Source organism: Malaclemys terrapin, chromosome 20 (genome assembly GCF_027887155.1).
Source record: "Malaclemys terrapin pileata isolate rMalTer1 chromosome 20, rMalTer1.hap1, whole genome shotgun sequence".
NCBI classification, from domain to species: Eukaryota; Metazoa; Chordata; order Testudines; family Emydidae; genus Malaclemys; species Malaclemys terrapin.
In genome coordinates, this window is record NC_071524.1 from 17,904,341 (window position 1) to 17,917,148 (window position 12,808).

General features: G+C 66.9%; 3 protein-coding genes across 3 annotated transcripts; all 3 read right to left on the reverse strand.

Annotated features, from left to right (window-relative positions):
- Nucleotides 1-1,265: 1,265 nt before the first annotated feature.
- LOC128826437 (rho-related GTP-binding protein RhoU-like) lies at nucleotides 1,266-4,426 on the reverse strand. Its single transcript, XM_054009708.1, has 3 exons — nucleotides 4,039-4,426; nucleotides 3,376-3,434; nucleotides 1,266-2,996 (listed from the first exon to the last, which is right to left on the reverse strand). Exons 1-3 carry the CDS (start codon nucleotides 4,379-4,381, stop codon nucleotides 2,550-2,552), a joined length of 849 nt encoding a protein of 282 aa, XP_053865683.1. The 5' UTR covers nucleotides 4,382-4,426; the 3' UTR covers nucleotides 1,266-2,549.
- Nucleotides 4,427-6,199: 1,773 nt separating this feature from the next.
- Nucleotides 6,200-9,535, reverse strand: MIA (MIA SH3 domain containing). Its single transcript, XM_054009715.1, has 4 exons — nucleotides 7,517-9,535; nucleotides 7,163-7,296; nucleotides 6,725-6,835; nucleotides 6,200-6,384 (listed from the first exon to the last, which is right to left on the reverse strand). Exons 1-4 carry the CDS (start codon nucleotides 7,638-7,640, stop codon nucleotides 6,361-6,363), a joined length of 393 nt encoding a protein of 130 aa, XP_053865690.1. The 5' UTR covers nucleotides 7,641-9,535; the 3' UTR covers nucleotides 6,200-6,360.
- A 67-nt stretch (nucleotides 9,536-9,602) lies between these two features.
- Nucleotides 9,603-12,579, reverse strand: SNRPA (small nuclear ribonucleoprotein polypeptide A). The gene is made up of 7 exons (XM_054009709.1): nucleotides 12,502-12,579; nucleotides 11,701-11,801; nucleotides 11,225-11,397; nucleotides 10,953-11,129; nucleotides 10,487-10,660; nucleotides 10,010-10,098; nucleotides 9,603-9,803 (listed from the first exon to the last, which is right to left on the reverse strand). The coding sequence occupies exons 2-7, from the start codon at nucleotides 11,771-11,773 to the stop codon at nucleotides 9,644-9,646; spliced, it is 846 nt and encodes a 281-aa protein (XP_053865684.1). The 5' UTR covers nucleotides 11,774-11,801; nucleotides 12,502-12,579; the 3' UTR covers nucleotides 9,603-9,643.
- Between the last annotated feature and the right edge of the window lie 229 nt (nucleotides 12,580-12,808).

Genomic DNA, 12,808 nt, shown 5'->3' on the forward strand with positions numbered 1-12,808 from the left:
AACCACTAGCCCCCACTCCCCTCCCAGAGCTGGGAGAGAACCCAGGAGTCCTGGCTCCCAGCCCCTGCTCTAACCACTAGCCCCCACTCCCCTCCCAGAGCTGGGGAGAGAACCCAGGAGTCCTAGCACCCAGCCCCTGCTCTAACCACTAGCCCCCACTCCCCCCCCCAGAGCTGGGAGAGAACCCGGGAGTCCTGGCTCCCAGCCCCTGCTCTAACCACTAGACCCCACTCCCCTCCCAGAGCTGGGGAAAGAACCCAGGAGTCCTGGCTCCCAGCCCCTGCTCTAACCACTAGACCCCACTCCCCTCGGGGCTGCTGGCAGTAGGGGGGGACTGACTGTCGTGGTCCCCTGGAGCCCCGATACAGAGCTCAGTGTCTCCCCATCAGGGAACCCCAGCAGACTGGCTGCAGCTGGCTGGTCCCGCTCAGCCTGGTGTCTCCCTGGCCGCGGGCTCATGGGAACAGAAGTGAACTGAGAGAGGCATCTGGCCGTGGCGAGACGGGAGGGGGAACTGGGAGCCAGGACTCCTGGGTTCTCTCCCTTCCTGGCCCTCAAGTCACTGGCTCCCTCCCCCCCAGAGCACAAGAGCTGTTTCCCCCCCTGCCCAGCCCGGGGCACTGCCCTCCCTTCCTGCTCGAACTGCTCACCCACCCTGGGCAAACACGGGCGGCTGGTTGTCGGGGACCTGCCGGTTCTCACCTTCGGGGCCTTCCCCAGGGGAGGGGCAGCAAGTGGTGCCGAGAGCCCCGACCTCTCCAGCTCTTTGCAAACCTTGGGCCTGAGCCAGCACCCGCCCTGCCTAGGGCAGCAGCGGTTCCCCCGCCCAGAGCACAAGCAGCCCTCTGCCCCTTCCGCCGGGAGTCCACTTCCAGCCCTTCGCCAGCCTGCCAGCCCAGCTCGGCCCAGTCCCTGCATCTCCCTGGGCCTGAGGTCTGCACCGGGGAGCTCCCTGGGCATCTGCACCAAGCGCTGTGCGATGGGGCCCCGATCTCGGCTGGGGTCTGGCGGCGCCCGGCCCGACGGGGCCCCGATCTCGGCCGGGGTCTGGTGGCACCCGGCCCGACGGGGCCCTGAGATCTCCCTGGGTCTGTGCAGCGCCCAGTCCCGAGCCCCTGAACTGAGCTGGGTCGAGGCTGTGCCCAGCGTCATCGGGGCACTAGGCTCGGGGGGGGCTGTACGCCCCCCTTCAAAGCACTGATCGACCCCCCATTGCTCAGCTCCCACACACACACACAGCGGCTCCCGGGGGAGCTCCCACAGCGTTTGCACCAGGGAAAGAAACTTTATTGGTTCAAAACATTTAAAAAAAAAGAAAGAACAGATGGACGGACCCCTGGCTTTGCCCACGGTTATCACAACAGCAGTGACAACTCCCCCCCACACACACACCCCCACTGGGATCAGAAACCAGCAGCCCTGGGGCAGAGCTCGGGGCAGTTCTGGGGGTAAGGGGCAGTTCAGCAGCCCACCCCCTGCTTCCCCCCCCAGCTTTTGCTAACACCACTCCCCCCACCCTGGGGCCAACTGGACCATGCTGCTGGTGGGGCGACAGATCTCAGCCCCCTCTCTACACAGGGCAGCCAGGTTTCTGCACCCCCAAAGGGGATAAAATCGCCCATTTGCCCTTTGCCGGCTGCCCGCAGAGCCCGGAGCCCCCCACCCCACTCCCGGTGGGAGGGCACAGGACGCCCAAGGGCACGGCTGGCACGGAAGGGGTTAAGGCCTTGGGAGGGGGTGAAAGGGGGATTTGTCATGGGGTTCTCATGCCATGGGGTGGGAGGGGACCCTGGGCAAATCCCCCGTTCGGCCAGGGATATTTTTATACTAGTGCAAACATAGCAGCGGGTGGGGGAGGACCCCGAGCGGGCGCAGCCCCCCAGAGACCGACCCCCTCAGCCTACCGCACCCACAGGAAGCTCCGGTCCGCGGCTGCAGCTGGTTCTGACCCCGCCTAGAGACTGCGAGGGGGAGGGAGGGTCCGGCTGAGCCCCCCACCGTACGCCCCCCCCCCATGCCCCGGCCAGTCCCCTCCGCAAAGTGCCCAGCGAGGGGGAGGGTTTAAACCCAGGCGTGGGGCCGGGCCGGTTTGGGGGCGCTGGTTCTGCCCCTCCCCAGTCCAGCGGGGCGATCCTCCTGCAGCGGTTCCCTCCGTGCCCCACACAAACCAAAATCCTCTGCAAAAAGGGCTGTGCTGGGGGGGCTTGTGCCCCACCCTCAGCCGAGGCAGACTGTCCTGCAGGGAGGCAGCTGGAGGGATGAGATTCTGGAACCACCCCCTGCTCTGAATTTGGACCCCTTTGGGGGGGCCAGGCAGCCTGACAGCCCAGGAGCACAACCCACATGGGCCAGGGTGGGGGTGTCCGGAGCCCGGCACAGCCACCCGCAGGGCCCGGGGCCTGTCTCCATCCCGCCGGCAAACACCCGGAGGCTCTTGAATCCACACCTGGATCGAGTTGTCTGTTCTCAGCCTAGCCCCCCACGCTGCAGAGCGCCCTTCAGCCCCCAGGTGGAGGGTGCCCCATGGGACACTGAGGCGGGGGCGCCGGCTACCGCACACAGACGTACTTCTTCCACCAGGCCTTGGAGAGTGTCCGCACCTTGCTGGCCGTGCTGCGCGCCCGCCGGCCCCGGGCCTCGGCGTGCCGCAGCCCCGCCAGGATGGCCGTGTCAAACACCTCCTTGAGGTTCTGCTGGGTCAGCGCCGAGCACTCCACGTAGCCCACGGCCCCCACTTTCTGGGCCAGCGCCCGGGCCGCCGGCTCGGCCACCGGCTTCTCCCGGCGCCGGGCTAGCTGAATGAGCACCTGGACATCCTGGCGCAGGTCGCACTGGGTGCCCACCAGCAGCAGGGGGGCAGCGGGGCAGAGCCGGCACAGCTCCGGCACCCACTTCTCCCCCACGTTCTGGAAGGAGGCGGGGGCCACCACGCTGAAGCAGAGGAGGAAGACGTCTGCCTTGGTGTAGCAGAGCCGCCGCAGCGTGTCAAACTCGTCCTGGGGGGAAGGGGAGGGAGAGCCCGCAGTGAGTGCCTCCAGTCACCCTCAGCTGGGGAGGGGGGGTTGTCCCAGTGTCCCTGATGCGGGGGCTGGGACCCAGGGAGAGAACAAACTTCCTCAGGGCCGCACCAGGAGTCAGAGGTGGATCTGGAAATAGAACCCAGGTGTCCTGGCTCCCAGCCCCCCTGCTCTAACCACTAGACCCCACTCCCCTCCCAGAGCAGGGACAGAGCCCCAGTGCACAGGGGGCCACAGGGCGGAGCTCGGCAGGTTTGCTACCTTCCCCGGCACCTCCCGGGCTGACGTGCTCAGACGTGCCGGGGGTTTGAACAGCTGCTGGGAAAAGGTTAAAGGGAGCTCCCAGCTGGACTCTTACCTGCCCCGCCGTGTCACAGAGATGCAGCCTCACGGGGGCGCTGTCCACCTGCACCACGGCTGCAAGGGGAAGAGACTGTTACCCCTGTAGCCAGATGCTCCCCCCTCCCCCCAGCCCCAGGGACATTGCGCTTCTCAAAAGCAGGTCAGTGGCAGAGCTGGCAGAAACCCCCCCTCCTCCTCTAACCGCTATCCCCCCCCCCCCCTCCGCTTCCACTGCTGGGACACAACCCAAGAGTCCTGGCTCCCAGCCTCCCCTGCTCGAACCACTAGACCCCACTCCCCTCCCAGAGCTGGGGAGAGAACCCAGGAGTCCTGGCTCCCAGCGCCCCCCCCCCCACTCTAACCACTAGACCCCACTCCCCTCCCAGAGCTGGGGAGAGAACCCAGGAGTCCTGGCTCCCAGCCCCCCCCCCCCCCGCTCTAACCACTAGACCCCACTCCCCTCCCAGAGCTGGGGAGAGAAGCCAGGAGTCCTGGCTCCCAGACCCCTGACACTGGTCTCCAGGGGGAGTATAACGGGGGTCCCATTCAGGGCAGTGAGGGGGGCAGAGCACTCCCAGACCTCCGAGGGGATGTGGGGGGAAGGACCGAGCGCTCCAGGGAGTCCCGGGGGCCAGGCAGGGGGAGCGCGGCTGGAGAAGGGGCCCCCCGCGGGACCTACCCGAGAAGCGGTCCAGCGCCGTGGGCACGTAGCGCGCCGGGTACCCGTTGGCGCTGTAGCTGACCGCCAGGCTGGTCTTGCCCACGGCGCCGTCCCCCAGCAGGACGCACTGGAGCTCCAGCCCGGGCGGGGGCCGGTGCGGGGGCACCGGGGGCGCAGGCGGGTACCCGGGCAGCAGCTCCAGGGGGGGCATGGTCCGGCCCGGGCCGGGCCCCTTGCGGGAAGGGGGCGGAGGCGGGAGCCGCGGGGGGGTCTCCAGAACCGGCTGCGCCCCCGTGCGCCCTGCGCTCCAAGCCGCTGCGCCCTGCCCCGCGCGGGGGTTTATACCCCGGCTCCTTTCCATAGCCCCGCCCCCAGGGGGAGGAGACTAGTCGGGAGGACACGCCCTGCATGCTGGAGGAGGTGGGGCAAAAGGAGGGGGGAGGAAAATGGGCTAACGCGGGGGGGGTCCCTGCCCAGACCTTGGGAATCCAGCTGCCCCTGCCCGGGCACTCCAGGGACCCTGGCTGAGCTGGGCACATGCCGGGCACCTGGTGGGGTCTGGGCCCCGTGTCTCAGCCTGAGCCCTGATACTCCCCCCCCCCATGGCTCTGGGGCCCAAGCCCCAATGCTCCCCACCCCTCCCCCCTGGGTGTGGGGCCTGCCCCCCCTGGCTGATTCCGCAGCGTGAGACCATTTGTCAATGCTGCCCGGCCCTGAGCCGCAGGGGGGCTGCTCCCCAGCCCGGGGACACCCTCCACCCTGTTGAACGTTAATAGAAAATGGTTCCTCTCTGCCGAGGAGCGGGGGGGGGGGTTGTCTGTGCCGAGCCCCCCTCCCCCATGAGTTTGGGACACGGCCGCAGTGTGTCTATGGGGGCTTCACGCCTCCTCCATGCACCAGGAGCAAAACCAGGAAGAAGCCGGACGCGTGTGCAGAGAGCGGCACCTGTTATTGGGAACAGGATCCGGTGCCGGCGCGATTCCAGGGCCGGGTCAAAAGGGCTCCAGGCAGGGCCCTGGCTTCAGAGAGCTGCTTATCGGCTCTGCAGGTCCCATAACCAACCCGACAACCAGCTGCCAGAGACGGGGGGCAGGTCTCAGCCTCCAGGGGGCCACTTTCGGGGTGGGGGCCCTAGCTGCTACCGTCATACACACTAAATCTACAACTCCCCCCACCCCCATTTTTTGGATTCCTTCCAGATTTTGCAAGGTGAGACCCATGCGCTGGCCCACCCAAAGCCCCAGCAGCCCAGAGGCAGAGGAAAGGCACCAGCTGAAGGGAAACCCCCCACCTTTACCCCCAGTTCTCCAGGCTGCTCTTAGTCCCCGTGCCAAGACCCAAAGCGGGGACCTGCCGGCTTTGTTGCTGGCGGTGCAGACCGGAAAGGTTGCAGGGACATTCGCTAAGCCCCCAAGCCCCCCGGGGAATTAGCAGGGCAGGGGTTGACAGCCTCTGGCCCCAGCACCAGGGCAGCCCAAGGGAGACCCCCACGTGCCCCCTGCCATGAGCTAGAAGGGACCCTGCCTCCAGGTCTCCTTCAGGCATGGCCTCTGCTGAGCCTGCCAGGTAACCCAGCCTCTCCAGGGCCCCGGGGAGGGGGGGGGGGCACTCTCTTTTCTGCTTTCACTTTGAGCAGGCAGGTGATAAAGGAGCTGCACTCTGTCCCACAGCCCCACCCCAGGGAATCTGAAATCCCCCCCAGCCACACCCAGCCCTTGCTGCGGGGGGGTGGGCCACGGCGCGTGGCACGGGCAGGGCAGCAGAGAATCTGGGGCAGGGTGGATGAAGGAGATTTCTATTTCCAGCCCGCTGCTCCGGGGGGATGGCTCTGCAGCAGGGCCCCGGATCCGAGGGGGGAAGCCAGAGGGGCCAGGAACGTTCCCAAGTGCCCCCACCCCGCTGGACCCTGGGGGGGGGGGGGGGGGAGAACCTCCCCTTAAGCCCCGGGCTGCCCCCACCCAAGCCAGAAGGGACTCACTTTTCACACCAGTCAGGTGGACAGCTGCAGCCCCCCCCCGGAGATCTACTGCTCCTGCTTCCTCCCCAGGGAAAGACAGGGGCCAGCACGCTTGCTGCAGGGGGGCTTTATTTAGGATCGGCCCAGGCAGGGGGTGGGGAGGGTGAAGCTACCAGGGGCTGCCCCAGGACCAGAAGCCCCAGTGCAAAGGAGGAGGAGGGGGGGGGGGGGGGGGGGGGGGGAGTATTGCTACAGCAAAGGAAAGTCACGCCTGACCCCGGGGCTCGGGAACAGTACCACAGCCTGGTGCCAAGCACTAAGTCATGGGGCCCAGGTGGGTGTGCCGGGAGCCGGAGCGCTGGCAGCTGGGCCCGAGGCAGGACTCACTGGCAGGAGAAATCCCATTGCTGGAAGGGAAGAGAGAGTAGAGGGATCAGACACGGGCAAATGGGGGAGACAAGCTGAGGGGGTCCTAGACTGGGGGGCTGGGAGCCAGGACTCTGGGGAACGGGAACTAATGGGTAGAGCTGGGGGGCCAGGACTCCTGGGTTCTATCCCCAGATCTGCCACCCCTGCAGTCTCTACTCCCAGCTCGGTGCCCTAGGCATGGAGCAAAGATGCCAGCCACCCCAGGGCCAGTCGCTCTGCAAGCTGTGGTCTCTGGGTGGTGGCAGCCCCCCTGCGGTGTGGGGAGCCCTCCCCCCCAGCAATACTTGGGTGCCCACCTGCTGCGGCTTGGCTACTCACATCGGTTTTGACCTCCACCTTCCCCGGCTTGAGGTACTGGTTCTCCTGGACTACGCTGCTGGGGAAGAAGCCCAGGCGGGCGGGGTGCTCCCCGTAATAATCTCCCTGCACCTGCGGGGAGGAGATTAAGCTGGGGTGCCAAGACCCCTAACATCAGCCCTCCCCCACAGAGCTGCAGCCTGGGTGGGGCAACCCCCACCCCCTTGCCCATGGGGCCCCTCCCAGGACCGGAGACCCAGCAAATGTCACACAGGAGCCCACCAGGCTGAGATGGGATCTGGTGCTGGGGGGCTGGCACTGGTGATTTGGGGTTGCGGGGGTCAGGCCCAGCCCTCTGCGTGGCCCTGGGTCCCGCTCCACCAGGGGCATGATACCAGGATGGGAGCTGATGCCCCAGCAGAGTCAAGGGAAACCCCCCGCCCGCCTCCAGCCACTCACGCTGCCGCCCCAGAACAGTCGCCCGCGGCCCTTCAGCTTGGAGAAGACGTAGACGACTTGCCCGCGCTGGATGGGGACGAAGCGGCAGTCGGGGGCGATGTAATCCTGCACAGCCACCGCAATGGAGATCGGATCTGGGGGGGGTGGGTGACAGAGCGGGGGGGGGGGAGGGGTCATTCCCTGGGCCCAGGCCCTGCACCTCCACCAGCACCCCCCAGTCCCCCCAAGCATGGCCCTGCCCTATCCCACCGCCACACCATGGCCCTCAACCCCCATGCCTGCCCTGTGCCACCAGCCAGGCCCCCCAGCACCACCCCACATGCAGCCCCTCGTGCCCCCCACACACACACTTACGGCTGCAGTCGGCGTCTGCACACAGCTTCTTCTCGGCCAGCTTGCCCAGCCGCCGGTCCCCCTGCACCAGCCCCAGCAGGGCGCCCAGCAGAGCGGCCCGGGCCCACAGCCGGGTGGTAGCCATGGTGGGCGAAATGCAGCCGCCCCGGGCTCAGACTGCCCCCACAGGGAGGGCAGCCCGGCCCACCCCAGCTGTGTTTCTAGTCACCGCCCTGAGCCCTTTTCGGAGTTCCTGGAGCAGCCACCCCATTGGGCAGAGCAGGTGCCAATTCCTCCGGCAGGGGGCCCCTTGCCCCCATGGCGGCGCCGAGCCTTGGCTGGCATTAGGGGGCGCCCTTTCCTGAGGGAAGGCTGACCCCCACAGCTGCTGTAGGGGGCCGTGCTGCCGATGGGGGACCCCCGCGGCTGTTGGGGGGGCCATGCTACCAGGAGCAGGTGCCAGGTTTTGGATAGAATGTCGCCCCTGCGTCCTGACCATTCCCGCTCCCCCAGCCCTCGGGGATGCACGTCCCAGACACCAGCCGGGGCAAAGCCATTCTCTGGCCTTGGGGCTCTCCCGGGATAGGGCCGGTTGCCTCCGACCGCGTACTGCTGCTGCACGGCTGCTTCGGTCCAACCCAGAGGTGGCTGCATGTCCACAACAGACCAGGAGTCTTCATGCCAGCCCGCGCAAGAGGGGGGGGAGACAGAATCCCATCCCCCGGCAGTGGGGCATGGCCAAGTCACCAGCTCCGAATTCTCTGCCCCCTTCCACTCCGCTTTTTAAAATAATCCAGTGCCACAAACTCAAGCCGGGAGCGAGGGCGAGCGGGGCCGGCCGGCTCTCGGGTAACATACTGGGCCCATTGTCCCAAGGCTCACTACAGCTGAGGCCCACAGAGGGGTAGGACCCTGCAGAGAAGCTGCACTGTCAAAGCTCCCCCGCACCCCCAGCCCTGTGTGGGAGGGGGAGGCCCCTGAAGCCCCCCCCCACTTCAGAAGCTCCTTGTGGCAGCGGTAGGATCCCACTTTGAGGCAGATGGCACCAGGTCACTACGTGGCACAAGTACTAGCTGGTGCCAGCGCCAGTTTCCTGTGCTCTGTGACTCAACGCATCAGACCCCCCCCTCCCCCCCGCCAAGAGCTGGGGATGCGTCCCACCCACGGGGGGCTGCTAGGAAGTATCTGACCCCCAGCAACTGCAGGGCTCTTCTCAGGCAGCCGGGGGGGAATAGACTAGCTCTGAAGCCAATGGAGAGGTAGGCAGTCACCTCTGGGGGACGGGGGGGGCACCTCAGTAGTCAAACCCCAGCCCCTCTTCCGCACTGGGCGCATGACCCCTCCCAGGCACCCGCTTCACCATGTTCTCTCCCAGCATGCGATGCTCCATGCAGCCGTGCATCCTCGCATCTCTAGGCTCCGTGTTAAAGGCAGCAGGGACAAGCTGCTCGGACCAGACAAGCCCCCCCCCAAAGCCTTCTGGGATATTGGTGGGGTAAGCCCAGAATTCACCAATTTCACAATCACTGGGCTGGGAGTAATTCCCTTCAGCTCCCGCCCCTGCCTGAGGGCTTGGCTCAGAGCCATCTCTCAGGACAGGGGTTTAAGGGAATCAGACTCCCACACAGAGAATCCGGCAGGTCGATTTCACCCCACCCCACCGGGGAGCCCAGCGAGGAACGGGCCAGCCGCGGCACAGGGGGTCACAAAGGAGCTTTTATTACAGAACAGAGAGCGCCAGGTGCAATGTCTGAGCAGCAGACTCTGGGTACAATGCTTCAGGAGGGTAGTAGCCGCCCCCACCCCCTGTACCAACCATCCCGCCATGAACCAGCTCCAGGCTCGCCGCAGACATCACCAGCTGGGGGCGCTCCAGAGTCACTTACCCACTCTGAGCAGCAAGGCAGCATGGCGTGCAGGGGGGACACTTCCACACCATCAGTTCCAAGGCTCAGGGGAATGGGGGAGTTTGGGGCTGGTAATCTGGCTGGCCCTGAGGGCAGACTTACCTTCCAGGGAACTGATAAAAAACGGGGGGGGGGGGGGGGGGGGGGGACTGGTTCAGAACAGACTAACGGGGGAGTGGGGAGGGACAGTTCTGGGCCCAGGGGGCCGTTCTGGGCGGGGGGGGGGGGGGAACCACACGCTTCACTTCTTGGCAAAGGAAATCTTCATGGCATTGCTCTGTGTGATCTTGAAGCCCTGGAGGGCGTCGCGGGCAGCTCCGGCCTGCACCTCGTTATCGAACTCCACGAAAGCGATGTCGTGCCGCCCGGGCACCAGGCGCACCTCCTTGAACCCCGGGAACCTGGGGGAGGCAGGACCTGGCTGTTAGAGGGGACAGGCCCCCAGATCACTAGCACCCACCCCCCCTCTGCTGGCCTCACAAGCACCATGCTCCCTGCTCCCTTAGACCGCCCACTTCCACCCCCTGCCCTGGGACCATCCGCCCCCCCGCCCAGGACCATCTGCCCCCCACTCGGCCCTCCCGGCTCCCTCAGGCCCCACACTCACTGATTGAAGAGCATGGACAGCATCAGCTCGTTGGTCTCCTCGGGCAGGTTGGTGAGGAAGAGGATGTGATTGGGTGGGTTCTCCGAGAGCTGCGAGGGGGAGAGAGAGGGGTCAGGCTGGGAGCCCAGACACAGCAAGCGCCGCCTGGAGGGGAGGGCCGGGCCGAGACCCCTGCAGGGCAGCTCCAGCCAGACGCACGCAGCAGAGGCCGTGCCCAGGCCAGGCCGCCCTCCCCCCTGCTCTCCATGCAGAGGAATCCCCTGGGACTCAGCATCTCGGGCTTCTCGGCTGAGGCGAGCAACGAGGACTTACCCCCACACAAGCTCGCGAGTGCTCTTCCGCTCCCCACTGGAGCCAGTACCGTGGAGGGGAAAGGCCCGGTTACCCCAAGCCCCACCCCCAGAGGGAGGTTTGCCCCACACAGCTGAGTCCGCTCTGGAAAGGAGCTGGAGCCAGGCCAAGCTCTGTCATACTCACCTGCTGGGTAGGCGGCATCTGGCCAGGCATCATCTGCTGAGGGGGCATGGCCCCTGGCGCGAGTCCTCCCGGAGTCATGCCGGGTGGGGGGATCATACCCGGAGGGGGCATGTACGGAGGCTGGCCGGCCATGTGGTGCATCATGCGGGGGGCCTGGTTCATCGGCGGCATTCCCTACAGGGGAGAGAGAGCCCAGCTTCACAGCACGATCCTGGGCGCTGACCTGCCCCGGAGCCTTCGTGGGCTGCCTGGGCACAGCCCTGGCATCCGCATCAGAGTCCGCACTGGCCGCGGAGCCTGGTATTCCCGGACGCTAACCACAGCCAGCTGGGGCCAGACTCAGTCCACTCCTGAGAGCCGCCCGAGAGAGACCATGCCGGCTGCGCTGGGAAAGGCTCCCTCAGGCCCCGAGCGCCGGCTGCCAGCCAGCCACTGCCCTGCGTGAGACGCTGCGCACGTTACTCACGGGGACAGCTCCTTGCACTGCGGCTGCCACCGGCGCTGCTGCCCCAGGCATCTGTTTCTTGACCACGGGCGTCTCCGGGCCTTTGGGCTTCCTCTTCTCCCGCTTGCGGTCCCGCTCCACGTAGGTGCCTTTCATTTTCGAGATGATGTCGGAGTCCGACTTGGCGTACTGGATCCTCTGGGGGCGGAGAGAGCTCGTCAGGGGGAGCACGGCCAAGCAGCCGCTCGGGCAGTTCCAACGGCACCCGCCAGACGGCCGCCCCCAGCACTCACCATCGGCTTGTCGTAGAAGGGGAACCCCTGCATGGACCTCAAGGCGTTCGTGGCGCTGCTGATCTCCTTGAAGATGACAAAGGCTTGTCCCCTCATCTTCAGGCTCCGGGACACCAGGATATCCAGGATCTGGCCGAACTGGGAGAAGATGGCGTAGAGGGATTTCTTCAGCTCTAGGGGAGAGAACTGGAGCGTTAGGTACACGATCAGACAGACACGGATCTGGACGCCGACCGGGCGACTCCTACAGCCTCAGACAGAGGCTCTCACCCCCCGCGTCAGTCGCTTTTATCCCTCCTCAGTACCCAGTCCTTCTCGGCCAGACAGCAACAGGCGAGCAGGAGCGGGGCTGGGAGAGCAAGTCCTCCAGACACGCCCCGGCCTCTCCCCAAAGCGCTGGGCTCCGGTACCAGCCCCTTAGCCCAGCCACCCACATGGCCAGCTCCAGGCGAGAACTCCCCCGGGAGCTCGCTCACCATCCTTCTTGATCTTCTCATTGAGGTTGTTAATGTAGATGGTGTGATTGGGGCGGGTTTCCGGGACGGCCATCGCCCTCGGCACTTCGCAACAGCGGGGTCTGCGGAGAAGAGACGAGAGGCGGTAAATCGAGGCGAGCGCGCAATGGGGAAACCGGCTGCCGGCTCCCAAGACCACAGCAGCCACGTGACCCGGGGGGTCTCGCAGCCTCAGACGATCCCCACCCAGCGGGCGCTGCCGGGGCGGGGGCGAGACCAGTGCGAGGCGCTGGAGGCAGCGATCCCAGCAGCGCAGGACTGGGGTTAATCCCACCCCGGAGCACCGCCTCCGGCCAAGCCAGACGCCATGTTCGGGGGAGGGTCTGGGGCCAAGAGACCTGGCGGGGGTAGGGGGGCAGCCTGGGGTCTAGGGCCCCTCCCCCAGCACCAGGGGACCCCCCCAGGCCGGTCCCTGGGGGCTACCAGCACCCCCAGCTCCTGCCACGGCCTGGCCAGGCGCCCCCCTAGGCGGCAGAGAACAGGCCCCCTCCCCACCCCCAGGGGCGCCAGGCCCCGCCCCCAGGGACACCGCCCCGCCCCCAGTGGGGGGGAAGGGGATACAGGCTGCAGCCCTGAACCGGAAGTGGGGCTCAGGGGGCGGGGCCAGGATAAGCCCCGCCCCCCAGGACGGATCCGGTGGCTGCGGCCCCGCCGACCCCCCCCAGCCCGGCCATAGTGGGTCACACAGGCCGGGGGCTGCCCCCCGGCCCGATCCCCCCCGGCCCCGCGGCCCGATGGCGCCGCCCCGCCGCGGCCCCTCACCGATGGAGTCCGCAGGCCCAGGCCTCGCAGCGCCGCCCGCCGCCACAGGAGCCCGCCGAGAGACAACCCCGCCCACTCTCCGCGCGGGCCAATCACGACGAAGCAGCCTCGGACTTATGAGCCTATAAAAAGGCGCCTCGCCGGCGCCGGCCAATGAAAGGCGTACGGCCTCGTGTGTGGCAGGCCAATCAAAGCAGTGCCACGGTCTGCACAATGACCAATCAGGAGGCGGTTCTCCAGCGTTACCCCGCCCCCCTCAGGCAAGCCGCATTCGGATTTGGTGTTCGGCTCGGCAGTTCCCGCCTTC

Bases quoted from the DNA above. Each gene is read 5' to 3' on its own strand.
- LOC128826437 (XM_054009708.1), bottom strand. From the start codon at position 4,381: ATGGAAAGGAGCCGGGGTATAAACCCCCGCGCGGGGCAGGGCGCAGCG. The intron at 3,435-4,038 runs GTAGGTCCCGCG...TTCCCCTTGCAG, and splicing joins GGCGCTGGACCGCTTCTCGG to CCGTGGTGCAGGTGGACAGC. The intron at 2,997-3,375 runs GTAAGAGTCCAG...CCTTCCCCCCAG, and splicing joins TCTGTGACACGGCGGGGCAG to GACGAGTTTGACACGCTGCG.
- MIA (XM_054009715.1), bottom strand. From the start codon at position 7,640: ATGGCTACCACCCGGCTGTGGGCCCGGGCCGCTCTGCTGGGCGCCCTG. The intron at 6,836-7,162 runs GTGAGTGGCTGG...TCCTCCCCGCAG, and splicing joins GACTGTTCTGGGGCGGCAGC to GTGCAGGGAGATTATTACGG. The intron at 6,385-6,724 runs GTGAGTAGCCAA...CTTCCCTTCCAG, and splicing joins AGGTGGAGGTCAAAACCGAT to CAATGGGATTTCTCCTGCCA.
- SNRPA (XM_054009709.1), bottom strand. From the start codon at position 11,773: ATGGCCGTCCCGGAAACCCGCCCCAATCACACCATCTACATTAACAAC. The intron at 11,130-11,224 runs GTGAGTGCTGGG...CTCCGCCCCCAG, and splicing joins CCTTCTACGACAAGCCGATG to AGGATCCAGTACGCCAAGTC. The intron at 9,804-10,009 runs GTGAGTGTGGGG...TGCCTCCCCCAG, and splicing joins CTGTCCATGCTCTTCAATCA to GTTCCCGGGGTTCAAGGAGG.